General features: G+C 47.2%; 2 protein-coding genes and 1 pseudogene across 4 annotated transcripts; all 3 read left to right on the forward strand.

Moving 5' to 3' along the window:
- The first annotated feature begins 1 nt into the window (after position 1).
- ETV2 (ETS variant transcription factor 2) lies at positions 2 to 15,836 on the forward strand. Of its 2 annotated transcripts, none has more exons than XM_064581220.1 (10): positions 2 to 1,685; positions 3,860 to 3,949; positions 4,045 to 4,158; positions 4,424 to 4,483; positions 4,732 to 5,211; positions 5,720 to 5,832; positions 6,077 to 6,298; positions 8,261 to 8,583; positions 10,143 to 10,258; positions 15,645 to 15,836. In XM_064581220.1, exons 1-7 carry the CDS (start codon positions 1,628 to 1,630, stop codon positions 6,275 to 6,277), a joined length of 1,116 nt encoding a protein of 371 aa, XP_064437290.1. In that variant the 5' UTR covers positions 2 to 1,627; the 3' UTR covers positions 6,278 to 6,298; positions 8,261 to 8,583; positions 10,143 to 10,258; positions 15,645 to 15,836. The 2 variants fall into 2 exon arrangements, with proteins under 2 accessions (XP_064437290.1, XP_064437291.1); XM_064581221.1 differs by having other exon boundaries at positions 4,045 to 4,122.
- Positions 10,146 to 15,836, forward strand: LOC123855560 (cytochrome c oxidase subunit 6B1). Its single transcript, XM_045891292.3, has 3 exons — positions 10,146 to 10,258; positions 11,426 to 11,526; positions 15,645 to 15,836. Exons 1-3 carry the CDS (start codon positions 10,153 to 10,155, stop codon positions 15,696 to 15,698), a joined length of 261 nt encoding a protein of 86 aa, XP_045747248.1. The 5' UTR covers positions 10,146 to 10,152; the 3' UTR covers positions 15,699 to 15,836.
- Positions 15,837 to 15,982: 146 nt separating this feature from the next.
- On the forward strand, positions 15,983 to 21,319 carry LOC135362847 (ATP synthase F(0) complex subunit C1, mitochondrial-like; annotated as a pseudogene). Its single transcript, XR_010408203.1, has one exon. The product of XR_010408203.1 is annotated as an ATP synthase F(0) complex subunit C1, mitochondrial-like (transcript).
- The last annotated feature ends 5,623 nt before the right edge of the window (positions 21,320 to 26,942 follow it).

Raw genomic sequence — 26,942 nt, forward strand, 5'->3', positions numbered from 1 at the left:
ATCCCTACTGTGCGCCCATCACATCTTCCTGAAGCCTCTTTTACGTGCATGCTGAGTGCAGCCCATTCCACAGAGGAGAAAGCAGAGGCTATAGCTAGGCCAAAACCTAGCCGAGACTCAGTCCAGTTATCTTCTGACTCCAGCCTGTATTCTCAGTACCAAGGTAGGGAGTCTTCTGGGCCCTGCCCTTCTGGAGGTCACAGCTTTCCAGGCTTTCATCCATGCAGCAAAGTCACCGAAGGCCTCACCAGTACTGGGGGCATGGTGACTGAAACAGTCCTGGATTCTGTTCCCTCAGAGCTCATGGTCCTATGGCGGCAGATAGGCCCGTTGCCACACGGAGTGGTCAGAGTTGGGATGCGGAGCCCAGGGTGCTGACCTGGGAGTCGGGGAGGGCTTCCTGAAGGAACTGGCCACTTCTGAGTCTGTCTCATGCTCTTCTTGTTATTCTCTCCCAGTCTCTGCAGTTCTCACCCTCTGCATCTCTGAGACTGTTTCCCAGTTTCTTCACTCTGCCAAACCCCAGCCGCATTCTTTTGCCTTATGTCTGTGTGGACTCCCTTGAGTGCTTCTCTGTGTCTGTTTCCTTGTGAGTGTCTCTGTGAGTGCCCCTCTGTTTCTTGTCTCTGAGTCTCTATTCTCTCTCTGCATCTATGGATCTCTCCTGCCTCTCTTTTCCCAGTCCTAAGCTTGACATTGCCTGTCTGAAGAAGTGTCCAAGCAGGATCTTGAACACTACACTAAGAGCTTAGACTTTACCCTGAAGGCAGCAGTAAGCCCTGAGAAGCTGGAACCAAGTTCAAACAGGGGATTGGCATCAGATTTGCACTTTAGAAAGAGCCCTGACACAGCCATGCTGTGGACTAGAGGCCTGAAGGAGGCAGGGGCAGGTACCAAGCAGAGGAGAGAGACTGCGTGGTTCAAGCGTGGGGAGGGGATGAGGGTCTCCCAGGGGCAGAGCCAGCAGAACCCTGGGTTGAGAGGGGGCATGGGAGGAAGAAGGAAACAATGCCAAGACCTCTGGGAAGCTGGTCGCCTGGGAGAGGTGTCAAATTTCCTCTGTTCCCGCCTTCCTCCCTTACTGCTCCCTCTCTGACGTCACATTTTCCAGTCTGGTTAGAAGGGTGAGGGCCTCCCTCCCTCACAGGAAGTGCCCTTCAGCCCCCTGCCACCCGGGCTAGACTACCCAGCCCCAAGACCCTCAATCCCTACCCCCACATCACTAGCCCTTCCTGCTCTGACCCCCCCCTGCTCACTTCAGTCACAGGACAAGGGAGGAGATGGGAAGAGGGAATGATTGCTGGAAAGAACCTTTTGTTTGTTTTAATTTAAATTCAATTAATTAACATATAATATATTATTGGTTTCAGAGGTAGAGGTCAGTGATTCATCAGTCTTATATAACACCCAGGGCTCATAACATCATGTGCCCTTCTTAATGTCTATCACTCAGTTACTCCATACCTCCAGCCCCCCTCCACTCCAGCAACCCTTCAGTTTGTTTCCTATGATTAAGAGTCTCTTACGGTTTATCTCCGAAAGGAAGCTTTTAAATGTGTGCACTTAAGTCCTCCTGAGGAAAGGGAGAGAAAGCTCAACGGCGGGGTTGAGAGACGGATGGACAGAGATGAAGAGATGTAGCAAGCCCGAGATGGAGAGATGGGGAGGGAGACAAAGATGGAGAGGTGAGAACTGCAGGTGAAGGCAGTACAATGGGAAGGGACATGGGGAGAAAACCCAAAGAGAGAAATGGGGACGGAGAGATAAGGAAGTAGGGAGAGAGATGGGGAGGGTGACATGGCCTCACAAGGCCTCACTGGAGTCAGGCCTGGTGCAACAGAGACCCAGAGCCAGGGACACTAACTTGGGCAGAGAGCCATGGACAGACACACACACAGGAGAAAGGCCAGCTCAGGGAGAGGAGGCCTGGGGCCTGGTGGGGATCAGCAGGATACCCTGCAGGCCCCTGGGTTGGATGGATGGTGGAGCAGTGATGCCTGGGGGCTCTTTGCTCCCCCAATGCTGAGGTCAATCCCAGCACTCCCCACTTGCCCACTCTGTGACCCATTAAGTGCCTCTCCCTCCTAAGGCCCAGTTTCCCTAATGTAACATGAACAGAAGAGCAGTGCCCACACCCCCGTCCTCCCACCCCCAGAATGGCAGGTGGTTAATGGTCAGGCAGGGTGAATACTGGAAAATGCCCATATCAAAGAGGTTCTTTTTAATGGTAAATACTTACTAATACATACAGCAGGATGGGTACAACCACAGGCTCTAAGCCAAGCTACCTAGGTTTAGGGTTACCAGATTTAGGAAATAAAATTACAGGACAGGGGCACCTGGGTGGCTCAGTCAGTTAAGCATCAACTCTTGATTTTGGCTCAGGTCATGGTCTCAGGGTTGTGAGATCGAGCCCCCACTTGGGCTCTGTGCTCAGCGCTCAGCGGGGATTCTGCTTCTCTCTCCCCCTCTTCCTCTGCCCCTCCCCCTGCTCGCATTCTCTCTCTCTCTCTCCAATAAATAAACAAAACTTAAAAAAAAAAAACAGGAGACCTAGGTTATATTTGAAGTTTTGGATAAATAACTTTTTAGTATAATTATGTCCCAACTATTGCATGTATGTACATGTTACACGTATACAGGTGGGTTGGGTTTTTTTTTGCTGAATCATTTGAAACAAGTAATACTTCACCCCTGAATATGTGTTCATTTCCTTATAGAGACATCTTTCAGACCATAATCATATCTCAGAAAATGAATAATTCTATACCTCATATTCAGTTCATACTCAAATTTCCCCCATTTGTCTCAAACTATTACAGCATAGGATTCTGGAGATGAAGAGAAGTGAAAGGAAGTCCGCTTCAATTTCCCTTTTCATAAAACGAAGACTAGTACTTACCTCAGAAAAGGATTAAATGAAGGCCCCTGGTACAGTTGGTGGCATGCAGTGAGCCCTCAATAACTGTTAGCTATTAGAATTACTCTGGTTATTGTTTACATTGTTGATGTGTTATCATGATTGACACTCCTCAAGAGCAGCCCCAGAACGTCCTCAAAGCCCTCAAAGGGGATCCTGGGTTGGCCTCCCCCAACCATATTCCTCCACCCCGCCTCGCAGTCCCCCCACAGATTGTGACGTTGGCGGACCTGGGGTCTGGCCGGAAATCCCCCTTCCTGTTGCAGATAAGCCTGGCGCAGCCCAGCTGACCCCAGGCCCTCCCCCCTACCCCCCATGTCGTAGGATCAAGTCCCCAAGACGGAAAACCTGGCCACCCAACCCCCCCGCTCCACCCCCATCACCCCGTAAACACGCCTCCGCACCCCGGGTCTCTCACAGCCCGCCGTTCCCCAAGCTCCTGTCCCAAGTCCAAGCCACCCCTGCAGCAGGACAGTTGTAGCTATCAGGAGGCAGGCGGCCATCCCTGAGGGGTGGGGGGGGTGGGCGGGGGGCGCTTGGCCCCGCCCCGGGCCCTGCAACTCGACCCGGCTGCGACCCCCGGCTCTGACGTCTCGGAAAATTCCCCCCTGCCCAGGCCCCCAGGGGAGGGGGTACATGGTATGAAATGGGGCTGAGACCCCTGGCCGGGGACAGAGAAACCCGCCAGAGGTGAGCCATGAACTGGGGACTGAATGTCTGGGGCCCTGGACTCCTGGGTCTGAGGGAGGGGAGGGCTGAGGTCCCTTACTCCTAGTCTGAGAAAAGGGACACTGGAGGCCAAGATTCCAGGGTCCTGGGGAAGGAGGGAGCAAAAGGCCCGGACTCCTGGGTCTGAGGGAAGCAAGAGCTGGGGCCCAGACTCCAGGGTCCCTAAGTGTCACCAGCTCACCCCTTACCCCCTTTTTTTCCCCTGTCCAGAACATTCACAAGGAGCATCCATGGACATCTGGAACTGGGATGAAGCGTCTCCACAGGAAGTGCCCCCAGGGAACAGGCTGTCAGGGCTGGGTAGGCTGCTGGGGCTGAGTCCTTGTGAGGGGAGGGTGCACAGGTGGGGGCCTCCGCTGACCCCGACCCGGCCCTACCCGCCTCATTGCCTGCAGAAGGAGCTGAACTCGGCTTCTATTTCCCCGAACTGGCGCTCCCCGGAGACACGCTGATAGCGGAGACACGCTGGAAAGGTGACTGTGGGCTGGGACTCCTGGGAGCTGAGGAAGGTGAGAGGCTGGGCTCCTGGGTCTGAGGGAGGAAGGGGGCGTGCCTGGACTCCTGAGGCTGAAGGGGGAGAGGGCTGCTGGCTTGAAGTCCTGAGGTTGAAAGAGGACGAGGCCAGGGTCCTGAGTTCTAGGTGTGAGTGAGTAGGGGCTGGGGGCAATAACTCAGTCCCTGACAAATAAAGACTGCTGGGTGAGTGGTCGAGGGGGCGTCTCTAGTCATTGCTCACACCCTTCCCTAAACTCTGCTCGTTCTTATCCCTCACAGGGCTCCCACAGCCGGACTGGGGCTCCGCGTTACCGCACCCAGAAGCTCCATGGGGGGCGGGTGAGTGTGTGCGCAGAGGCGGGGTAAGGAGGGGACTAGGGTCCTCCACCGTAGCTAGAGGTTTAAACTCTTTGATCTTTGAGGGGAACGGGGCTAGGACGGGAACCCCTGTGTCCTCGAGATGGCATGGCCTAGATCCGGGAGCCCAGGGCGCCAGGGCTGAGAGCTTAGATTCCCAAGAACCCCTGAGGGGGCCGGGGACCGGGACACCTGTGCTCCCCTCACTTGGGGTCTGTTACTCCTCACAGAGCCCGCCCCTCAGGCTCTTCGGTGGTCGGGAGACTGGACAGACTTGGAGTGCACCGGCTCGGACCCTTGGAGCGGCGTCTTCCAGGCCCTGGGCCCCGCCCCTCCCGGCCTGGGTCCCGCCCCCTTAGCTGGTGCTGCGGGGGCTGCGGGCCAGAACTGTACCATCTCCGGGGGAGGGACCAACTCGTGGTCCTGCGCCCAGGCCGCCGCCAGCTCCACCAACTGGGACTGTTCTATTGGCCTCGACGGCCCCACCTACTGGGGCAAGGGCCTCCGCGGGGAGCCGAGCGCGGACTCTACCATTTCGTTGGGTGGGCCTGCGGGCTCAGACTATACCACCTCCTGGGTCTCGGGGCTGCAAACGGACTGCACCACCTCTTCAAAGGGGTACCAGACTTCAGATCTCACCACGTCCTCCGAACCAAGCCAGCAGTCGGGCGGCGTAACCTTGGCTTGTTACCCCAAAAATAACCACCGAGGTGAGAAGTCCGCCCCACCAGACTCCAGTGAGGCGGGGTCTAGGCGCGTTAGGGCGGGACCCGGGAAATTGGCAGGGAAGGTGCGGGGCTTAGTTACCTAAGAGCCCGAGAAAGGCGGTGAGGGTGGGTCCTGAGGGAGAAGAGGACTGAGACACTGGTAGTCTAATAGGGAGCAGGAGACCAGAACCTAGGCTCCTGGATTAGGTGAGAGGAAAGAGGTGAGGGTCTGGATGCCTGGGTCACCAAGGTGTGGCAGCCAAACTCCTCTAAGTTTCCGAGCTGGGGGCCTCGGCTGCGTGGGTCCCTGAGGCCGATTCTTGGGTTTCTTATATGGAGGGATCCGGACTCTTTGGGCCCCGAGGAGGAGGGGATCTGGACTTCTGGGCCCCGAGTTGGGAGGACCTGGACCCCTGGACCTTCGAAGCGAGGGAGCCCCGACAGCTGGGTCGTCGAAGGGACATGGTCTGGGGCTAGGAAGCCTGAGTGTTCACCTGTCTGCACTCTGCAGGTCCCATTCAGCTGTGGCAGTTCCTCCTGGAACTTCTCCGAGACGGGGAGCGTAGCAACTGCATCCGCTGGACTGGCAACAGCCGCGAGTTCCAGCTGTGTGACCCCAGAGAGGTGGGGGAGCCTCCCAGGCGCGCCAAATCCCGCCCCGGTCTCCTCCCGTTCAATTTAGCCGGGCCATTCTGTATGCCTAGTAGTTGGCCCCGCCCCCAGCTCGTACTCCTCTCAACCCCGCCGGGAGTTACCTGGACGAACTCGCGTCCAGATCGTACCCGAAACCGCACCCCCCGCCCCGCCCGTCAGTGGCCAAGCCCCGCCCCCTCCTGCCCTCTCAGACTAAGCCGGGCCTCTGTCCTAGGTGGCGCGGCTGTGGGGTGAGCGCAAGAGGAAACCCGGCATGAACTACGAGAAACTGAGCCGAGGCCTGCGCTACTACTACCGTCGCGACATCGTGCGCAAGAGCGGTGGGCGCAAGTACACGTACCGTTTCGGGGGCCGCGTGCCCGGCCTGGCCTATCCGGACTGCGCTGGGGGTGGACCGGGAGGAGCGACCCAATAAAAATATCCCATCAAACTAGTCGTGAGTGCTGCCTGCATCCTTCCCACGGATACTGACTAAACCGAATAGGGACTCTAAGTGTGCACCACCACACTCACATCCCACCGCCACCGCCACCCCCCGCCTGTGTGACCCTAAGACACACCCAGACCCTTAGGGGACCTACTTGTGTGCTCACTGTGTGATGGGACTTTCAAAGGAATCGTCTCAGGATGTGAGGGCGATCTGGCTGCGACATCTGTCACCCCATTGATCGCCAGGGTTGATTCGGCTGATCTGGCTGGCTAGGCGGGTGTCCCCTTCCTCCCTCACCGCTCCATGTGCGTCCCTCCCGAAGCTGCGCGCTCGGTCGAAGAGGACGACCTTCCCCGATAGAGGAGGACCGTTCTTCGGTCAAGGGTATACGAGTAGCTGCGCTCCCCTGCTAGAACCTCCAAACAAGCTCTCTCAAAGGAATCGTCTCAGTCCCTACAGGGCCTAGTATGTGCCTGCCTGTGCTGGGACTTGTAAAGGAATCAGACCCAATCACTAACTTTCAGTTTACCTACCGTGTCCCTCCTGAAGAGAGGACTCAAGACTCCAAAAAACAGTTTATGTGTGTCCTTCCGGTGCTTTTCCTAAGGAAAATTAGGCCTAGGGTTTGATCCCCCAAACCACCTCCTGTCTTCCCACTCCAAGCTGAGGGTGATAGAACTACGATCTAGACCCCAAGGAGACCCTACCCCATTCTGGGAACCACTGAGCCCCTAAAAAAGAATGGTCCTCCCATGGACTGACAAGATGCCCATTTTATTTTTTATTTTTTTATTTTTTTAAAGATTTTATTTATTTATTTGACACAGAGAGACAGCGAGAGAGGGAACACAAGCAGGGGGAGAGGGAGAAGCAGGCTTCCCGCTGAGCAGGGAGCCCGATGCAGGGCTTGATCCCAGGACCTTGGGATCATGACCTGAGCCGAAGGCAGACGCTTAACGACTGAGCCACCCAGGCGCCCCGAGATGCCCATTTTAAATATCTGGTCTGGGAAGGACTAACCAAGGTGACCTGAAGGAGGTGAGGGAGGGAGCCAGCTTCAGGAAGAGCATTGCAGGTCAAGGGGACAGCAAGTGCAAAGGCCCTTAGAGGAAAGTCAGCCTGCATGTTTAAGTAGGAGGAGGCCAGTGTGGCTGGGACAGTGGGAGGAAAGATAGGAAGGATAGGAAATGAGGGTATAAGAGAGACAAAACTGTGTAGGTCATTTGTAAGGACTTTGGCTTTTGACTGAGAGAGTCAGACAAGACCCAAGGGGAGGGTTCTAGGCCAAAGGGAAGTGATCTGACTGAGGTGTTAACAGGGTCCCCTCTGGCTGAGTGGATGATTGTGGAGGGCAGTGGGGAAGCCAGGAGGCCAGGGAGGGGACTACTGCAATAGCCCAGGCTAGAGGTGCCTGTGACTTGAACCAGATGTCGGAGAAAATTCTGGATATATTGCTAAGGCAGAGCCAACAGGATTTCTTGACAGATCAGCTGTGGGGTATGAGAGTCAGAGCTACCTCTGTGACTAGAAGCATAGATGTGTCACTTTCCGAGATGGATTAATTTCTGCCAGACCCAAGCTTTTATTCTTAACCCCTCCTATGATGCAGGACTTTGGTTTGAGTCCTCAGGAACCCAAATCTGTGTTAATTTGTGCCTTCTGAGGCCTGGGGAAAGAAGATAATGAACAGGGACGTGGAGTCTGGGTATTCCTTATAATGTGGCAAATGACCCTGGGAGAAAAACTGGTTCGATTTCAAACCCCTAACAATTGATACCGTAATAAGCATAAAGAGGGTAAGGATTCTTGTGTTTTGTTCAGTGATGCTTCCCCAAGCCTTACAGAAGTACCTGGCACAGGGTAAGCGTTCAATAAGTAATTCTTGCATGAATACGCATACTTCTGCTGGGATATTTTCCCCAGGCCCACTCCACAACTAGCCCCAAGAAACAAAACTCTTTTCCCTAGGTGAAAACAGGAGGGTGATGAGAACCGGTAACCAGCGTCTCAAGCCCCCACTGGACCTTCGAAGTGCCACGCAAGCTCACGATTGGGCCGAGAGTGATGATGAACAGGCATTCAGCCCAATAGGAGTTCGGGGTTCGCCCGGATGGGCGTGGCCTTAATGGCTTGGCGGACGGCCTCCACGAGGGCGCTCTAGCCATGCGGAAGACTCTCATTTACTCGGCCTCTCCTCACTTCCGGCCGGTCTTAATTCCGCTTCCGGTCCGACTCTGGCGTTCTTGCTGAGGGTCACATTGAGCTGCGAGGTGTTGCTGTGGTGTGTTTAGGTGAGTGTCGAGGGCTTGGGTAGCTGGGACCCTATCCTGGGGAATTGAGGAACCGGACTCTAGTTTCCCCGAGAACGAAGTGCGTTTGTAGCCCGCGGCGTCCGGCCTCCCTGGTCCCTGGGGTTCTGTTCTGTTAGTAGTCGTCTAGCTAACGATTATGTAGCTCTTCTTTAATGCCAGGTAACATTTCAAGTGACTTTATTAATTCATTTTGTTTTCCCTCCAGCCCTATGAGGTAGGGCCTGTAATGATCCCTTTTTGACAGTGGCGCAGCTGAAGCTCAGCGATATTAAGCTGCTCAGCCAGTGTCCAGGGTTTGGATTCTGTAGTTTGGACTGTAGTGCCCTCAATCACCAGACCGCAGGCGTGGCCTCCCGTGGCTTGCCCGGGTCGCAGCCTGGCTCCCTAGTTTCTGGTCCTCCCTCCCGCTTGGACTTTGGAGAGGCCTCAGAGTCATCTATGAACACCCCCCCCCCCCCCCCCCCCGCAAAACAACTGCTCCGAACAAATCTGGGTCCCAGCGCTGGTATTCTACGTCCCCCTCCCCACGCCCCTCTGTGCTTTTCCCCCAGATACAACGCTGTGGTTCCCCAGATCCCCATCACTATCTTGGATCTCTTGAATTTAACACTGGCCTGATCACTTCTTTGTAACCCCATTATTCTTCGAATTCTCTAGGATAGAGGCAGTTTCACATTCCCTGGTGAAAACTGCGTGTCACCTCCTAAAAGACTTTATAACAGGTTTTTAACTCTGGGTCTGCAAAATCAATAGAATGCAAGGTGTGCTAAGGACTTGAATGGGGAAAAAATTACATCTGTATTTTTCTTAATCTGTAATTGAAATGTAGCATTTCCTTCAGTTAGGACTGGAGGCAACAACCTTAGTAATATTAGCAATCAAAATCACAGGTCATCTCATATCACATTATGGTTGCAGATGTCACAGAATACATTTCCACTTTTGATTACTTCAAAATTGTGGTAGTCAGTAAGCCCTCAGCTACATACAACTGGTGTTCTTTGTGATCCTCTGCAGTTTTTTTTAATGCATTTAAAAATATTCTGAGAGAGAGTCATTAGACCCCTGAGGAGTTCATGGCACCAAAGAGATGAAGAACCTCTGCAGTGTAGGTTCTGTCGATGATGGGGTGCAGTTCCTCTACTTGTATGACCTTGGGAAGTCACTTAGACGCCCGGTCCCTTGTCTGAAACAGTGATAGCAGTAGTTCCTACCTTTTAGAGTGGCTGCAGGAGTAAAGTGTAGAACAGTGCTTGGCCTCGACTAAGCACCAGTGAATGTTAGCTGGTGTTATTTTGGAATGAATAAGACCTGATTTTGCTAAGTAGTAACCCCCCTCCACCAAGCCCTGCTGTAACTGCCACACTTAGATGTGTGGGTTTGCCCCACCCTTCACCTCTGTGTGTATATATTGAGAGGGAGAAAGTGGTGGCTTGTTCACACCTACCTACTCCATTCTCCTGTGTCTGGGTGGGCTGACATCCCCGTGCCCAGGCCCCCAAGAACTTTTGCCAACATCCACTCTCTTTGCCTCCAAGAATCAGCACCATGGCAGAAGACATCAAGACCAAAATCAAGAACTACCAGACTGCCCCTTTTGACAGCCGCTTCCCCAACCAGAACCAGACCAGGAACTGCTGGCAGAACTACCTGGGTAAGCAGGGCACGGGGGTGCGAAGGGATGCGGAACCTTTTCCTGGTCCTACACTTCAAGGTGTTTACCTATTGCCTGCTCCTAGGGGATCTGTACATCCTAGGCCTCTTTTTTCCGTCTGAACATCCTACTTTGCCAGGCTCATGCCCCTCATCACAGCTGTGTTCAAGATCCAAGATCTGGGCCAGGGTCACAAACTTTGATTCCTACAATGATATATATATATATTTTTTTAAGATTTATTTGTGTGTGTATGAGACAGATGTTAACATACATACAGGAAATACATAAAATATAACGTACAGCTAAATGAATAATACTTAAGTGAATCCCCTGTGTAACTATAACCTGGATAGAAAATTAGATCCTGTCAGCATTCTGAGCTTCTTTGCCTACTGCATGCCCTGTCGTAAACACAACATCCTACTCTCTGCACCAGAGATGCTACCCTGCCGGCTTAAGGCAATCACATTTTGGTTTTATCACTGCTTTTAGGTTCGCCTCTTGATGACCTTGACAAATATCGTATATATTGTCTTTTGTTTGGGTTTCTTCATTCAGCAGTTTTGAAGATTCATCCTTGCTGTGGCGTGTAGTTTGCTCATTTTCATTGTGTACAGTTTTCCATCATGTATTCCCAGACACTTGTGTGCTTTCCAGTTTGGGGCTTTTATGAATGACTATGCTATAAACGTTCTCTTAAATGTAATTTGATGTCCATGCGAATGCTTTTCTGTGTAGAGAATGTGCCCAGGAGTGGAATACCTGGAGTAATTTTCTTTTTTTTAATTAATTGCCTACTTAAAAAAACCAGATTATCCTCCTCCTGTCCTCCTCTGTAGGATGCCAGCATCTTAGCCCCAAGATCATCTTCCCCTTCCCTTGCCCTGGTTTTGGACTTCATACATGCCCCTCATGTTGCCCCCTCATTCCAGACCCCAAAATTTTCAAGTCAAACAGTTGTCTAGGGGTTGCAAAATCAACTTAGCAAGGCCTGTCTAGCCCTTTTCAGTACATCTGTAGGAATAGACATTCCTTGTGACACTTGTTTTGTGGGTGTATGTGTGTATGTAACTGGTTGTGAAGTAAAGACAATTTCTGTGAGTTTTGATAAAAAATGTGTTCTAGCCCTTGGCCCGGGCTGACCCTGAACTGCTCTCTCCACAGACTTCCACCGCTGTGAGAAGGCAATGACTGCTAAAGGGGGTGATGTCTCCGTGTGCGAATGGTACCGTCGTGTGTACAAGTCCCTCTGCCCCATATCCTGGGTACGTGCCACCTCCTGGGGCCCTTGGGACGCTGGGGTGGGGTCTTAGCAGAGAGAAGTATGGTAGCTTGGAGGGGGCTCATCTGGGAGAGGCAGAGGGAGGACAGGGCATCGCGCCATCCATGGGACTCGGCCTTGTCTTCTTTCTGGAATTGCCTCCCTTCTCTCTGTTCACCGGTACTCTCAACCTGTCAGGGCTCTCAGCCAGGGCGACCAGGGCCCTCTCCTCGGCACATCCCTCTTGCCCGTGAACTCCACAAATAGATACACAGTGCTGGCTCCCCGTCCCTGTGGGGCTCACCATCTTGTGCAATTCTCTGCCTTTTTATTATGCACATTTTCAAATTATACATAAAAATAGAATAATTCAGTGACCCCCAATTATACCCACTACCCAAATTGAATAGTTTCAAGATTGTTCCACATTCCCTTCATCTGTCCCCTTTTCTTCTTTGCTGAAGTGTTCTGAAGCAAATCCCAAGCATGTCTTTTCATCCCTACCTACTTCAGTGTGCATCTCTAGAAGACTCAGACCCAATAAGGCAGTTAGTCTGTTTAGCCCTGATCTGACCAGACCTTTTGTCACCATTTAATACTCTGTCATACACTTTTTCAAATAAAGAATTTATGTTTAATATTGTACTGTTTCTTCAAAGTAAAAATCCCATTGACTGCAAGAAACATGGAGAGATGGTCAAATCTTTTTTTAAAATGCTGGAAGTGAATGTAACCAGCATGCTAATTTCAGAGATGTTAAAATAAAAAGCCCTTGTGTCTTAGAATCAAAATATACTGGGTTTTTTTTTAAGATTTTACTTATTTATGTATTAGAGAGAGAGAGAAACAGCATGAGAGGGGAGAAGATCAGAGGGAGAAGCAGGCTCGCCGCTGAGCTGGGAGCCCAATGTGGGACTCGATCCCAGGACTCCAGGATCATGACTTGAGCCGAAGGCAATCGCTTAACCAACTGAGCCACCAAGGCGCCCAAAATAATGATACTATTACAGGTCATAGTACTCATTTAAAAAACAAAAAACAGGGGTGCCTGGGTGGCTCAGTCAGTTAAGCATCTAACACTTGATTTCGGGTCAGGTCATGATCTCAGGGTCATGAGATGGAGCCCAGAATTGCGCTCAGCGGGGTATCTGCTAGAGATTCTTTCTCTCCCTTTCCCCCTCCTCCCATTCAGATGGGCTCTCTTGCTCTGTCTAGCTCTCTTTCAAATAAATAAGTCTTAAAAAAAAAAAAAGTAAGCAGTACAGTAAAATAAAAGTAGGAGCCCTCTTGTGCTCCCCAGCCCCCCTTCCCTGAGGTAACTACTGTTAGCTGATTACCTTCTTCTCTGTATAAAATAATCATAGAGACCTGGGGAGCTTTCTGTGTATGGGTGGGTCATACTATATGGTCTTTGACTACTTTGACCTAATCAATGTGTCTTGAAGCCTTTCTTATAATAATGCGTATAGGTCTGCCTTACTTGTTTTAGTAAGTTTCATATGCTTTTATTTAACTGATTCCCTTTTGATGGAGATGATGTTCTAGTTTTTTCAGTATATTTGAAACATCCTTGATGTATGCCTTCGGGGCTTATTTCTTGAGAACAGATTGCGTTAATGCAGTCTCCCTCAGCTTGCCTGGTTTTCCTCCCCGCTCTCCAGCCACACTGTCTCAAGTGTCTTTGAGTGCCCTGTGCCCTTCAAGGATTTCCCCTTATCCCTGGATGACCTTGAGTAAGCTGATGTTGTAAGTACATAGCATCCCTCCTCCACCCTCAGAGCCTGCATCAGGTTTGTGCTAGACAGGGGGCCAGGAAGCATGCTTCCAGTCCCCGTGCTGGCCCTATACCCCATTCTCTGTGACCTGGGTCTGCCCTCGCCTTGGGAGCATCAGATTGTGTGGTTCCTACCCTCAGGTGCTGGCAATGTCCCCTTTGTTAGGGCTTATAAATGTATTCTGCAAAGCCCCCTTTATACTGGCTGCCCTGGCTTCTTTATTTCAAAAACTTGGTGAAGTAAGAATAAAAATTTTAAGATTTTATTTATTTATTTGAGAGAGCGAGAACATGAGCAGGGGTGGGGCAGAGGGAGAAACCCAACTCCCTGCTTAGCTTCTAGCAGGGAGCCTGATGTGAGGCTTGATCCCAGGACCCTGGGATCATGACCTGAGCTAAAACCAAGAGTCAGACGCTTAACTGACTGAGCCACGCAGGCGCCCCTTTTTTTCGCTTTTTTAAATGACACTTCAGTGTACAATTCCACTGCAAGAAATATTTTCCCCGGGGCACCTGGGTGGCTCAGTCGTTAAGCGTCTGCCTTCGGTTCAGGTCATGGTCCCGGGGTCCTGGGATCAAGCCCCGCATCGGGCTCCCTGCTCGGTGGGAAGCCTGCTTCTCCCTCCCCAACTCTCGTTGTGTCTCTGTCAAATAAATAAATAAAATCTTTAAAAAAAAAAAAAAAGAGAGAGAGAGAGGTAAACCCAGCGAATGAGAAATTCACACATAGAAAACTGTGGACTATGGACAGTACAAGTCCAGTGCGAGGGAATCCAGGGGAACCCAGGCATTTTTGAAAAGATGTCCATCCCCCATTCAAATCATCAGGACAACACAGCTTAAACAGCAGAGAGATGCTCATTTCTACCTTGCAGTCTGGTGCAAGAATTATAAAGGTTGACTGTGCTAAATGTTAGTGGTATTATAAATTGAGGTCATTTTGGCAGGATCTTTCAAAATGGAAAAAAAGCTCTGCAGATTTGGCAGTTTTACACGTGGTCATCCTACAAAGATGCTTGTATACAAGGATGTGTCCATAGCAGAATTGTTTGTAATGAGCATTCAGAAACAACCCAAGTTAGATAAATGATGGTACATTTTTTTTTTTTTAAGATTTTATTTATTTATTTGACAGAGAGAGGGAACACAAGTAGGAGGAGTGGGAGAGGGAGAAGCAGGCTTCCCGCTGAGCAGGGAGCCCGATGCGGGGCTCGATCCCAGGACCCTGGGACCATGACCTGAGCCGAAGGCAGACGCTCAACGATTGAGCCACCCAGGCACCCCAAATGATGGCACATTTATCTTGACCTATGTGACAGAATACAGAAAGCACTCTAAGACTTGGGGAAAAGGCAAGTTGCAGGACAATCTATATAGTGTGGCCCAATTTATGTATATGTTTTTCAGAGTAGAACTCGTGATATGGTATGTGTGTGTGCATGTCTGTATATATGTGTGTAAATGGGCACTTAACCGTGGGCCAGCTGCTTTGTAAGCACTTTATATCCTATGAGGGCAAACATGCTAAAATACGGGATGAGATGGATACTATTATCACTATCCTCATTTTGCATGATTAAAAACTCAGGCCCTGAAAGGTTGAGAAATTTGCCCAAGGTCACACAGCTAGGAAGTGATGGGGTGGGGGTTCAGAGTCAGTCTTCCTTATCCATGCTTTTGTCCACTGCCTCTAATATATGGCATATAAATGTGAGTGGGTGTGTCTAAATGGATATGCCTCTGGCTGCCTATAGGAAGGTCCACAAGTTGCAGAGTGTTACTTCTGGGGAGTGTTAACAGTTGGATATGGGCCTTTCCGTCATTGTTTATATGTATGCATACATCTGTGATCAACAGTAGGATCACACTCTATTCAGTTTTGCATCTTTTTGCACTTGACTGTATATCTTGGAGATCTATTCATGCCAGAGCATAGATCAGCCTCTTTTTTTTTTTTTCCCCCCTCACAGCTGCCTAGTATTTCTTCTTTCCTTTCTTCTGCCATACATCATTGAGTGTTGACTCTGGGGTTCCTGAAACAGGGCACAGCCACACACTCTTGAATCTCTGTCCTACGTCTCCCCAGGGACAGCCCTGCAGTGAAGTGGAATTTTTCTGCCTGTTACTCCGCACCCCCCCCCAGCCCCCTACCCCCTCAGTGGCTCAGTTCATTCTGGACAGTAATTCTTGTCTTTCTGGGTCACTACTGATTCCCCCACTCCTGGAACAGTGGCAGTACTGGGCTTCCTTGTTGACCGACTGAACAGGTGGGCAAAGTGAGGAAGACAGAGTTCACCCATCTGGTTTCCCCACAGAGGAACGGGGTAACACTGGCTGTCTTTCCACAGGTGTCAGCCTGGGACGACCGGCGGGCAGAAGGCACATTTCCTGGGAAGATCTGAACTGGCTTTACCCACCTCTCCTCTGTCCTCCCTCCTTCTCCCAGGGAGGTGAAGGGGGACGTGGGTGCATGGTGATCCCCGCCCTGGGATTCTGAATCATGGCTTAACTAATAATAAATACTTGTTGGAAAAGTGTAAGACTGCGTATGTGTAAAAGAGCTAGGTGATAGGGCAAGAAGCTGTGGTGGGAATTAATACCTTGACCAGTAAGAGGGGCTTCAAGGTGACTGGTTTTTTCTGTTTTGTTTAAGTTTTGTTATTAAACTGACCACCTTCTCTATACCAGACAATAGAGTGAGTGATACAGAATAGCCTCAAGCCCTTGGATGTGCTAAAATTTATCTGTATGTTCCCCTTTATTATCTATACAATTTCAAAAAACTTTTCTTATGTAATTTTTGAACCACATGAAAATAGTATAATAAAAATTCCTATATACCCATTACCTAGCTTGAACAGTTACCAACAAATGACCAGTCAGTTTCACCTCTAATTATTCCCCTCCCCCTCTAGGTGATTTTAAAGTAAATCCTAGGGATCATATGTTATCCAGAAATAAGTAAGTATATGTGTCTCTTAGAGTCACAGGTTTATTTTACACATAATTACACTACCATTATTACATCTAAGAAATTAATGATAAATTTTTAATATCTAATAAACAGGGTTTTTTTTTTTTTTTAAGATTTATTAATTTGACAGCACAAGTAGGCGAGGGGCAGGCAGAGGAAGAAGGAGAAGCAGGTTCCCCACTGAGCAGAGAACCGGATGCGGGGCTCGATCCCAGGACCCTGGGATCATGACCTGAGGTGAAGGCAGATGCTTAACCGAGTGAGCCACCCGGGAGTCCCTAATAAGCAGTTTTCTGCACAATGTGTAATATTTCCCTCTGTTCTGGGCCACCTCTTAAATGTTATGGTGATGATTGGAAAGTCATTTAAGTAGGCCAAATTTTCTTGCTGCTCCCAGAGAAATTGCCACACAATGATAGTCCAGAGTATCATCCACCAGACTAGTCAGCATAACTAGCTAGAGCATCAGGTTGTGGCTGGATTGGTGTTTCCTCAAGACCACTCAAATGGTTGAGAGACAGACTTATCCAGAGCACATTCAGATGAGCAGAGAGATGATTCTTGTATTGAAGGACAGTGGCCCTGGGGAGGGATCTTCTGAAATATCTGCCTATGAGGAGGAAGGGCTCTAAGCAGAGGACCCTCATGCATGCCCAGGGACTTTGAGGAACTGTGGAAGCTTATGTCATGTGTTGGCTATAAGAAAGAACTTCAACATGGTGAAAATTTCAAATAAAACAGGAAGTCGAGTGAAAAGATGTAGGGAACTTACTCAGATCCCAGATGCCCAGTTCTGCCCAGAGGCTGCCACCATTAGCAGTTTTCCGGGCATTCCCCTGCAGAGACTGCCCATATATCTACAAGTATTTACAAATATGTACATTATATGTATTCGATTTGGTAAAGATTTGATAGGGCTCTCCTGTTTCCTCTCTGATCTACCACTTCTTGTTTGCTCCCACAGTTCCTGCCATGCTGGCCTTTCAAGGTGACAGGAACTGGGTGAGCAAATGAAGCGTCGACATGCATCAGGCTGTCTGCAACCTGGAGACCTTTGCATTTGCTCTTCGCCCTGCCTGGAATGCCTTTCCACCAGAGACCCACTTGGCTCTCTCTTTAGGTCTTCCTCAAATATAACTCAGGCCTTCCCTGACCCCTCGACCTACCATCTCAGCTCCCATACACACGTTTGCCGCCCTTCACTCCTTTTGTTTCTTAAGTACTTGACCACTAATATGCCCTGTATTTTACTTAATTCACTCTTGATCATTGCCCCGACACACACCAGAAGGTAATTTCTATGACGGCAGAGATTTTTAAAAATGCACATTCCCTCTTAAACATTTTATTACAGAAAATCTCAAGCGTTCAGAAAAAGTGGACAATGAGTACAATTGCTGTTAGCCCACCACCTCGGTTTAACAATTGTTAATATTGTGTCATATTTACTTGGTGTGTACACGTGTTTTTTACTAAACCATTTAAAAGTACAGTTGGCCCTTGAGCAAAGTGAGAGTTAGGGGCACCAACCATCCATAAATTTAAAAAAAATCCGCATATAACTTGGCTCCCCACAAACTTAACCACTAGTAGCTTCTACTGCTGAGTGGAAGCCTTACTGATAACAGTTGATTAACAGTCGGTTATTTTCGGGCGCCTGGGTGGCTCAGTTGGTTAAGCGACTGCCTTCGGCTCAGGTCATGATCCTGGAGTCCCTGGATCAAGTCCCGCATCGGGCTCCCTGCTCGGCAGGGAGTCTGCTTCTCCCTCTGACCCTCCCCCCTCTCATGTGCTCTCTCTCAAATAAATAAATAAAATCTTTAAAAAAAAAAAAAAAACGGTTATTTTCTATGTTATATGTATTATATACTATTCTTATAATAAGGTAAGCTAGAGAAAAGAAAATGTTATTAAGAAAATCATAAGAGAAAATACATTTATAGCACTGCATGTGTGTGTATTGGGAAACATCTGTGGGTAAGTGGACCCATGCAATTCAAACATGTCTCGTTCAAGAGTCAACTGTAGTTTCCAGACATCTTGACACTTCACTCCTAAATACTTAAGTCTGTATCTCTGAAAAATGACGTGTTCCTTCATACCATTATCACTTCTAAGAAAGACTAACATTAATTCCCTAATGTCTGATACTCAGATTTCCCAAATTGTGCCCCAAAAGTCTTCTATACTGTTGGCTGTGTTCTGTACCAAGATCCAATCAAGGTTCAAGTTCTGCGTTGGTTTTTTAGGTCTCTAGTGTTTTTTAAATTCTACAGTAGCCTCCCTGCTCCACCCCACCTGCTCTTAGAAGATGGGTTTTTTTAAGAGGCCAGGCCAACTGTCCTGTAGTGTCCCGCACTCCAGATTTGCCTAATTGCTTTCTCACGGTGTCATTTAGGTGCTTCTGCCATCTTCTATAGTGTGTGTGTGTGTGTGTGTGTTTTAAGATTTTATTTATTTATTTACTTGAGAGAGCAAGAATGAGTGCACAGCAGGGGTAGCGGCAGGCAGAGGGAGAAGCAGGCTCCCCGCTGAGCAGGGAGCCTGATGTGGGACTCGATCCCAGGACTCCGGGATCATGACCTGAGCCGAAGGCAGACACTTAACCAACTAAGCCACCCAGGTGTCCCAATCTGTAGTTCTTAAAAACTGGAAGTTTGCTCTAAAGGCCTGATTAGGTACAGGTTAAGTACTTTTTACAAGAATCCTTCTTGTGTATCTTCCTTATTGCTTCCTGTCAGGAGGTACATGATGCCTGGTTGCCCCAATAGTGATGGCCAAGTCTGATCCCTGGGGACGGTGATGGCCACCAGCTATCTCCTCCAGAAAGATGTTTTCCCTTTTCGTCATTGGCAAGTGACCTGTCGGGGGGGGCTCTAGGATGAATGGTTCTGCCATGGCACCGTGACAGCCTTACACATCTCCCCATAAGCCACGTAGGGAAAACTTAGCTGTGGTCTGGCCTGAACTTTGGCAGAAGGCCTGGGGTTTCCTCCTGCAACGAAGGGAGATGGGCGGTCTTGTAAAGAGCCGCTGTGAGGCAGTTTCTCATCCACCTCTGTCTCTTGCAGGAGACTGCTACAAGACCAGTTCTCATCTACCTCTCCTGTTTCAGTTGAGCACAGGACTTTCTTCCTCACTCCCCCTTAGGGTATAGCTGCAGGCTATAAAACTACTCTGAAGCTACCGTGCTGAGCACCTTACCTGCCTATTCTCTGGCCTTCTAACAACTCAAGCCATAGATTTTGTTATGACCCCTGTTTTATGAGTGAGGACACCGCCACTTGCAGCCATCTGCTGTTTTGTGGGGGTGTGGGTGTCCTTTTAGTGCATCTGTATCAGGGTTCAGTGCAGAAAACGGAAACCTCCCAAGTCATAGGAAGTAGAGACTTAATAGGAGGAATTTGGATCTAGTGAAGTTGGACCTAGTATCACATCTGTATTTCGTTATATTCAACGTGAGCCAACATTTTACAGGCTTCAATGTAGCTTTGCAATAGGTTTTTACATTACCTTGAAAAAAGTATCTGGGGGTGCCTGGGTGGTTCAGTTGGTTAAATGTCTGATTCTGGGCTTTGGCTCAGGTTACAGTCTCAGCACAGAGTCTGCTTGAGATTCTCTGCCTCTCCCTCGCCCCCTGCTCATGTGCTCTCTCTCTCTCTCTCAGATAAATAAATAAAATCTTTTTTTTTTTTAAGATTTTATTCATTTATTTGACAGAGAGAGAGAACAAGTAGGCAGAGAGGCAGGCAGAGGGAGAGGGAGAAGCAGGCTTCCTGCTGAACAGGGAGCCCGATGCGGGGCTCGATCCCAGGACCCCGGGATCATGACCTGAGCCGAAGGCAGCGGCTTAACTGACTGAGCCACCCAGGCGCTCCAATAAATAAAATCTTAAAAAAAGAATCTGGTATTCCAGTCACCTTGAGCAGGGCAAGCACTGTGGCGGGAGCAGGGGCGCGGGGCAGTGGGAGTGCAGACTGAAAATGCAGACCCCTGGGGCAGTACTCATCCTTCCGGCTCTGATCCACTGTTGTACTGGGGGGTCTAATCAGGCCTATGTCTGCCTCCTTCTTGAGTAGGCCAGAGATCCCATCTAAACAGCCATCCTGCAGCAGTTCCCCATGCCAGGTGGCCTGACGCACGTTCCAGACTGGTGGTGGCTCCTGGGGCTGCCACAGCTGGTATGGCTGGTTCAGGGGGGCTGGCATTGGAACAGTGTTTGGCAGCTTGATTATTGGCTGTGCCAGGAGCCCGTCTCAAGCAGCAGCTCTCCTTTGCCATTCTGGGCTTTGCCCTGTCTGAGGCCATGGGGCTCTTCTGTTTGATGGTCGCCTTTTTGATCCTCTTCGCCGTGTGAGGCTGAATGGGGGTCGCTGCGTAATATTCAAATCCTGCTGCTTCGACTTAAGGCCATACCTGGTGCTGGAGTGTGCCAAACTTTACAATTAAACACGTCTCTCTAAACAAAACCCTGGTATTCCAGCTAACGAAGAAGAAAATAAAGAATTAAAACATAAGCATTTTGCAACCCCTAATGAATCTAAAGGTGATGTCAGTGGCGGCAAATATCACTAAAGAGAGACAGCTGAATAGTATGTGCCTCCAGACGGAAGTACTCATAACCACTCATGAAAAGTTTTGCCAAAATAAACCTGAATCTGATCAGGCTTCTAGATTCAACTTCTGATTCACAGGAATTAATAGAGGACAGTGGAATATGTTAAATTGCATCATAGGAAGCAATTGGAAAAAACTAGATTCTGGAAAACTCTACAAGAAAAATGACCCATTTTCTTCAATAAATGCACTCTAAATGCAGGAAAAAAGGAGGGAGGGTATTAGGGGAAGACCATATAGATTAAAAGAGATTTAAGAGGTATATATTTGGGGGTTGCCTGGGTGGCTCAGTCAGTTAAATGTCTGCCTTCAGTTCAGGTCATGATTCCAGGGTCCTAGGATTGAGCCCTGTATTGGGCTCCCTGCTCCATGCGGAGCCTGCTTCTCTCTCCCCCTGCTCATGCTCTCTCCCAAATAAATAAAATCTTTTAAAAAAAGGTAAATATTTGGATCCTAAATGAAGCAAACTTTTTTTTTTAATTATTTTTAAGTTCAATTAAGTTAAATTCACTTAACATTTAAGTTAAATTCAATTAACAAATGTGTTACTAGTTTCAGAGGTAGAGTTTAGTGATTCATCAGTCTTATATAATACTCATTGCTCATTACAGCAAGTGCCCTCCTTAATGCCCATCACCCAGTTACCCCATCCCCCCAACCCCCTCCACTCCAGCAACCCTCAGTTTGTTTCCTGTGATTCTTTTATGATTTGTCTCCCTCTCTGATTTCGTCTTGTTTTATTTTTCCCTCCCTTCTGCTATGATCCTTTTTGTTTCTTAAATTCCACATATGAATGAGATCATATGATAATTGTCTTTCTCTGATTGACTTATTTCACTTAGCATAATACCCTCTAGTTCCATCCACGTCGTTGGCAAGATTTCATTTTTTGATGGCTGTGTAGTATTCCATTGTATATATGCCACATCTTCTTTATCCATTCATCTGTTGAGGGACATCTGGGCTCTTTCCATAGTTCGGCTATTGTGGACATTGTGAAGCAAACTTTTTTTTTTTAAAGATTTTATTTATTTATTTGAGAGAGAGCATAGGAGAGGGTGGCTGAGCAGGGAGCCCAATGCAGGGCTTGATCCTAGGACCCTGAGATCATGACCTGAGCCGAAGGCAGATGCTTAACCCGCTGAGCCACCCAGGCGCCCTTGAAGCAAACTGTTTTAATAGCATTTATGAGACAGTTGGGAATTTAAACACTGACTGAATATTTTATTATGTTAAGGAATTATTGTTAATTTTTTAGGTGTGATGATGATACTGAGGTTGTGTTTTAAGCTATTATTTTTTAGAGATAGTATACTGAATACTGAAATATTGATGACTTCCGAAAGTGGTTAACAGTTGGAAGATCTGGAGAAGCGGGCTGTAGCCTGGGTTTGCAGAAATGACCCTCAAGAAAATACTCAAGAACAGGCATGCCACAGGGCCCAGCTACCTCCCCTACAATTGAGAAGTTGAGGAATCGGGAGGTACCTGCTGGAACTCTTTATGTCAAGAACATACTATTATATGCTCCAGGAGCAAGAGCCCACCATTAGCATAGCTTCTGCACAGCAGGAAGCTGGAGCCGGGGTAGAGGTGTCCAGGACAGTGCTGGAAAGTACCATAAGCTCCACTGCCACTCCCTCCCCCACCCCCCAGTTGGAGGGGCTGTCTCACTGCCAGAACCAGTTGAACACCCTGAACTCTGAAATCAAGCTCAGGTAACCTTTTTTCCCAGCTTTATTGAGATAAAATTGACATATAGTGTATAAGTTTAAGGTATACAATATGATTTGATTCACGTATGTATTGTGAAATGATTACCATAATAAGGATGGTTAATACATCCATCACCTCACATAATTACCTTTGCATGTGTGTGTATTCGTGTGGCGAGAATATATAAAATTTACTCTTAGCAACTTTCAGGCAGTATTGTCAACTATAGTCACTATGCTGTAAATTAGAATCCCAGAACTTTATTCACCTTCTAACTGGAAGTTTGGACCCTTGGACCAACATCTCCCCATTCCCAGCCAACCACCCCCATCAGCCCTTGACAACTGCCATTCTCTCTGCTCCTCTGAGCTTTTTTGGTGATGCCATGCAGTACTTGTCTTTCTTTTTTCTGGTTTATTTGAATTAGCACAGTGCCCTCCAGAATCACCCATGTTGTCACAAATGGAAGGCTTACTTCTTCTTAAAGGCTGGCTGATATTCCTCTCTGTGTGCGTGCACACACACCACATTTTCTTTATCCATTTACCTGTCTGTGGACACTTAGGTTGTTTCCATACCTTGGCTATTCTGAATAATGCTACAGTGAACATGGGAATACAGATACCTGTTCAAGATGGTGATTTAATTTCCTTTGGATATATATACCCAGAAGTGAGGTTGCTGGGATCATATGGTAGTTCTATTTTTAATTTCTTAAGGAACTTTAATACTGTTTCCACAGTGGCTGTACCAGTTTCCATTTCCACCAACAGTGCGCAGGGTTCCCTTTTCTCTACATCCTTACCAGCATTGGTTATTTCTTGTCTTTTTAATAATAGCCATTCTAACAGGTGTGAGGTGTTATCTCACGCTGGCTTCGATTTGTATGTCCCTGTTGATGAGTGATGTTGATCACCTTTTCATGTACCTTTGGCCATTTGTGTGTCTTCTTTGGAAAAAATATCTGTTCAGGTCTTTTAACCATTTTTAAATTGGGTTTTTGTGGCAGTTCTTTGTTTTTGCTATGGAGTAATACAAGTTCGTTACATGTTTTGGAATTTAACCCCTTACCAAATATGTGATTTGCAAATATTTTCTCCTGTCTCATAGGTTTCCTTTTTATTTTGTTGATGGTTTCCTTTGCTGTGAAGAAGCCTTTTGGTTCGATGCAGTCCCACTTATTTATTTCTGCTATTGTTGCCTTTGCTTTTGGTGTCCAGTCCCAAAAATCATTGCCAAGATTAATGTCAAGAAACTTACCGCTGTGTTCTCTTCCAGGAATTTTTACAGTTTCACATCTCATGTTCACGTCTTTAATCCACTTGAGATCATGTGTATGGTGTAAGATAGGGTTCTAGTTTAACGCTTTTGCATGTTGCTATCCAGTTTGCCCAGCACCATTCATTGAAGAGATTGTCCTTTCCTCATGATAAATTGTTGGCTCCTTTGTCAAAAATTAATTGACAGTATATGCACAGGTTTATTTCTAGGCTATCTGTTCTGTTTCATTGACCTGTATATCTGTTTTTATGCCAATACCATGCTGTTTTGATTATTATAGCTTTCTGATAGAGTTTGAAATCAGGAAGTGTGATGCCTTCAGCTGTATTCTTTTTCAGTATGACTTTGGCTATCCTTGTTCTTTTTTGGTTCTATACCAATTTTAGGATTGTTTTCTCCATTTTTGTGAAAAAATGTATTGGGATGATCCCATCGTTGTTCTCTTTTTATTTTGTTTATGTGGTGTATCACATTTGTTGATTTACATGTATTGAGTCATCCATGCATCCCAGGGCTAAATCCCACTCGATCATAGTGTATGGTCCTTTTAATGCGCTGTTGAATTCAGTTTGCTAATATTTTGTTGAGACTTTTGCATCTACATTCATCAGGGATATTAGTCTGTAGTCTGCTTTTCTTCTAGTGTACTTACCTGGCTTTGGTATCAAGTGCTGGCTTTGTAAACTGAATTTGAGAATATTCCCTTCTCTTTAATTTTTTGGAAGAGTTTGAGAAGGATTGGTATTAGTTCTTTAACTGTTTCCTAGAATTCATCAGTGAAACCATCTGGTCCTGGACTTTTCTTTGGTGGGAGGTTTCTTATTACTGATTCAGTCTCCTTACTTGTAATCAGTCTGTTCAGATTTTCCATGTCTTCATGATTCAGTGTGGGTAGGTTGTCTGTTTCTAGGAACTTACCCATTTCTTCTAGGTTGTTCAATATGGTGGTATACAATTGTTCATAGTAGGCTTTTATAGTCCTTTGTATTTCTGTATTATCAGTTGTAAAGTCTCCTTTTCCATTTTTTTATTTCAGTCTTCTTGTTTTCTTAGTCTACCTAAAGTTTTGTCAATTTTATCTTTTTTTTAAAAAGTTCTTAGTTTTGTTGATTTTTCTATTGTTTTTCTGGTATCCTTTTTATTTCTGCTCTGATCTTTGTTATTTCCTTCCTTCTACTAACTTTGGGATTAGTTTCTTTATTTTTTTTAGTTCCTTGATGTGTAAATGCTGGTTGTTTAAGATTTTTCTTTTTTCAAGATTTCATTTATTCGGGGCACCTGGGTGGCTCAGTCGTTGAGCGGCTGCCTTCGGCTCAGGTCATGATCCCGGAGTCCTGGGATCAAGTCCCACATCAGGCTCCCTGCTCGGCGGGAAGCCTGCTTCTCCCTCTCCCACTCCCCCTGCTTGTGTTCCTGCTCTCGCTGTCTCTGTCAAATAAATAAATTAATTTTAAAAAAAAGATTTCATTTATTCATTTGTCAGAGAGAGAGCACGAGCAGGGGGAGCAGCAGAGGGAGAGGGAGAAGCAGACTTCCCACTGAGCAGGAGCCTGAGTGGGGCTCAAACCCAGGACCTGGGGATCATGACCTGAGCTGAAGGCAGGTGCTTAACCAACAGAGCCACCCAGGCGCCCCAAGATTTTTCTTTTTTCTGAATGTAGGCATTTATCTCTATAAACTTCCCTCTTAGATGTTTCTGCTGCCTCCCATAAGTTTTGGTATGTTTTATTTCCATTTTCATTTTTCTCAAGTTATTTTTTTAAATTTTTCTTGTGATTTCTTGTTTGACCCATTGGTTGTTCAGGAGCATGTTGTTTAATATCCACATATTTGTGAATTTTCCAGGGTTTTTTTGGTAATCAATTTCTACTTTTATAACATTGTGGTCAGAAAAGATACTTGTTATGATTTCAGTCTTCTTAAATTTTCTAAGACTTGTTTTGTGGCCTAACAGAGAATCTATCCTGGAGAATGTTCTGTGTGCCCCTGTGAAGAATGTGTATTCTGCTGCTATTGGATGGTAGGTTCTGTATATATCTGCTAGTTCCATTTGGTGTTTTCCTTATGGATTTTCTATCGGGACGATCTATCCATTGTCGAAGGTGAGGAATTGAAGTCCCCTACTATTATTGTATTGTCCATTTCTCCCTTCAGATCTGTTAGTACATGCTTAATATATTTAGGTGCTGCAATACTGAGTGCATGTATGTTTACAATTTTTATATTCTATTGGTGAATTGACCCCTTTATTGTTATATAATGACCATCATCGTCTCATTACAGTTTTTTACTTAAAGGCTATTTTGTCTGATGTAAATATAGCTTATCCCCCTTTCTCCCTTTCTCCCCTTTCAGGGACTCTACTGATGCATGGTTTATCTTTATGGTATCCCATCGTTCACTCAGGCTTTTTTCACTCTTTGTCATTCTTTATTCCACTTGATCCAGTCTGTTGTTGATGCTCTGTATTGCATTTTTCATTTCATTCTTTGTATTCTTCAGCTCCAGAATTTATTTTTGGTACTTTTTAATGACTTCTATCTCTCTGTTAAATTTCTGGTTTTGTGTATATTTTTCCCTGATTTATTGAATTGTCCTTCTGTGTTTTCTTATAGCTCACTGAGCTTCCTTTAAGCAACTATTTTGTTTATTTGAGAGAGAAAGAGAGAATGAGTGAGGCAGGGAGGAGCAGAGGGAGAGGTAGAAGCAGACACCCCACTGAGCAGGGAGCCCGGCTCAATCCCAGGACCCTGAGATCATGACCTGAGCCAAAGGCAGGTGTTTAACCAACTAAGCCACCCAGGCACCCCTAAACAACTATTTTGAATTCCTTATCCTTATCAAGCAAATCACAGATATCCTTTCTTTGGGTCAGTTACTGGAAAATTATTGTGTTCCTTCAGTAGGATTCTGTTTCCTTGATTTTTCATGTTCCTTGAAGTCTTGCGTCATGTTCACATTTGTAGAAGCAGTCACCTTATCCAGTCTTACTGACTGGCTTCAAGCGAGAAATACCTTCCATCAGCTTTGTTAGGGATTCTGAGGCTTTCTCAGACCT

Source organism: Mirounga angustirostris, unplaced genomic scaffold (assembly GCF_029215605.1).
Source record: "Mirounga angustirostris isolate CCGP_5_RB_7025 unplaced genomic scaffold, mMirAng1.0.hap1 SCAF_16, whole genome shotgun sequence".
NCBI lineage: Eukaryota > Metazoa > Chordata > Mammalia > Carnivora > Phocidae > Mirounga > Mirounga angustirostris.

Excerpts from the sequence above, each read along its gene's own strand:
- ETV2 (XM_064581220.1), top strand. The coding sequence starts at position 1,628 with ATGAAGAGATGTAGCAAGCCCGAGATGGAGAGATGGGGAGGGAGACAA. Across the intron at positions 1,686-3,859 it reads AGGGAGACAAAGATGGAGAG|AACATTCACAAGGAGCATCC; the intron begins GTGAGAACTGCA and ends TCCCCTGTCCAG. Across the intron at positions 3,950-4,044 it reads GAACAGGCTGTCAGGGCTGG|AAGGAGCTGAACTCGGCTTC; the intron begins GTAGGCTGCTGG and ends CATTGCCTGCAG.
- LOC123855560 (XM_045891292.3), top strand. The coding sequence starts at position 10,153 with ATGGCAGAAGACATCAAGACCAAAATCAAGAACTACCAGACTGCCCCT. Across the intron at positions 10,259-11,425 it reads CTGCTGGCAGAACTACCTGG|ACTTCCACCGCTGTGAGAAG; the intron begins GTAAGCAGGGCA and ends CTCTCTCCACAG. Across the intron at positions 11,527-15,644 it reads CCCTCTGCCCCATATCCTGG|GTGTCAGCCTGGGACGACCG; the intron begins GTACGTGCCACC and ends GTCTTTCCACAG.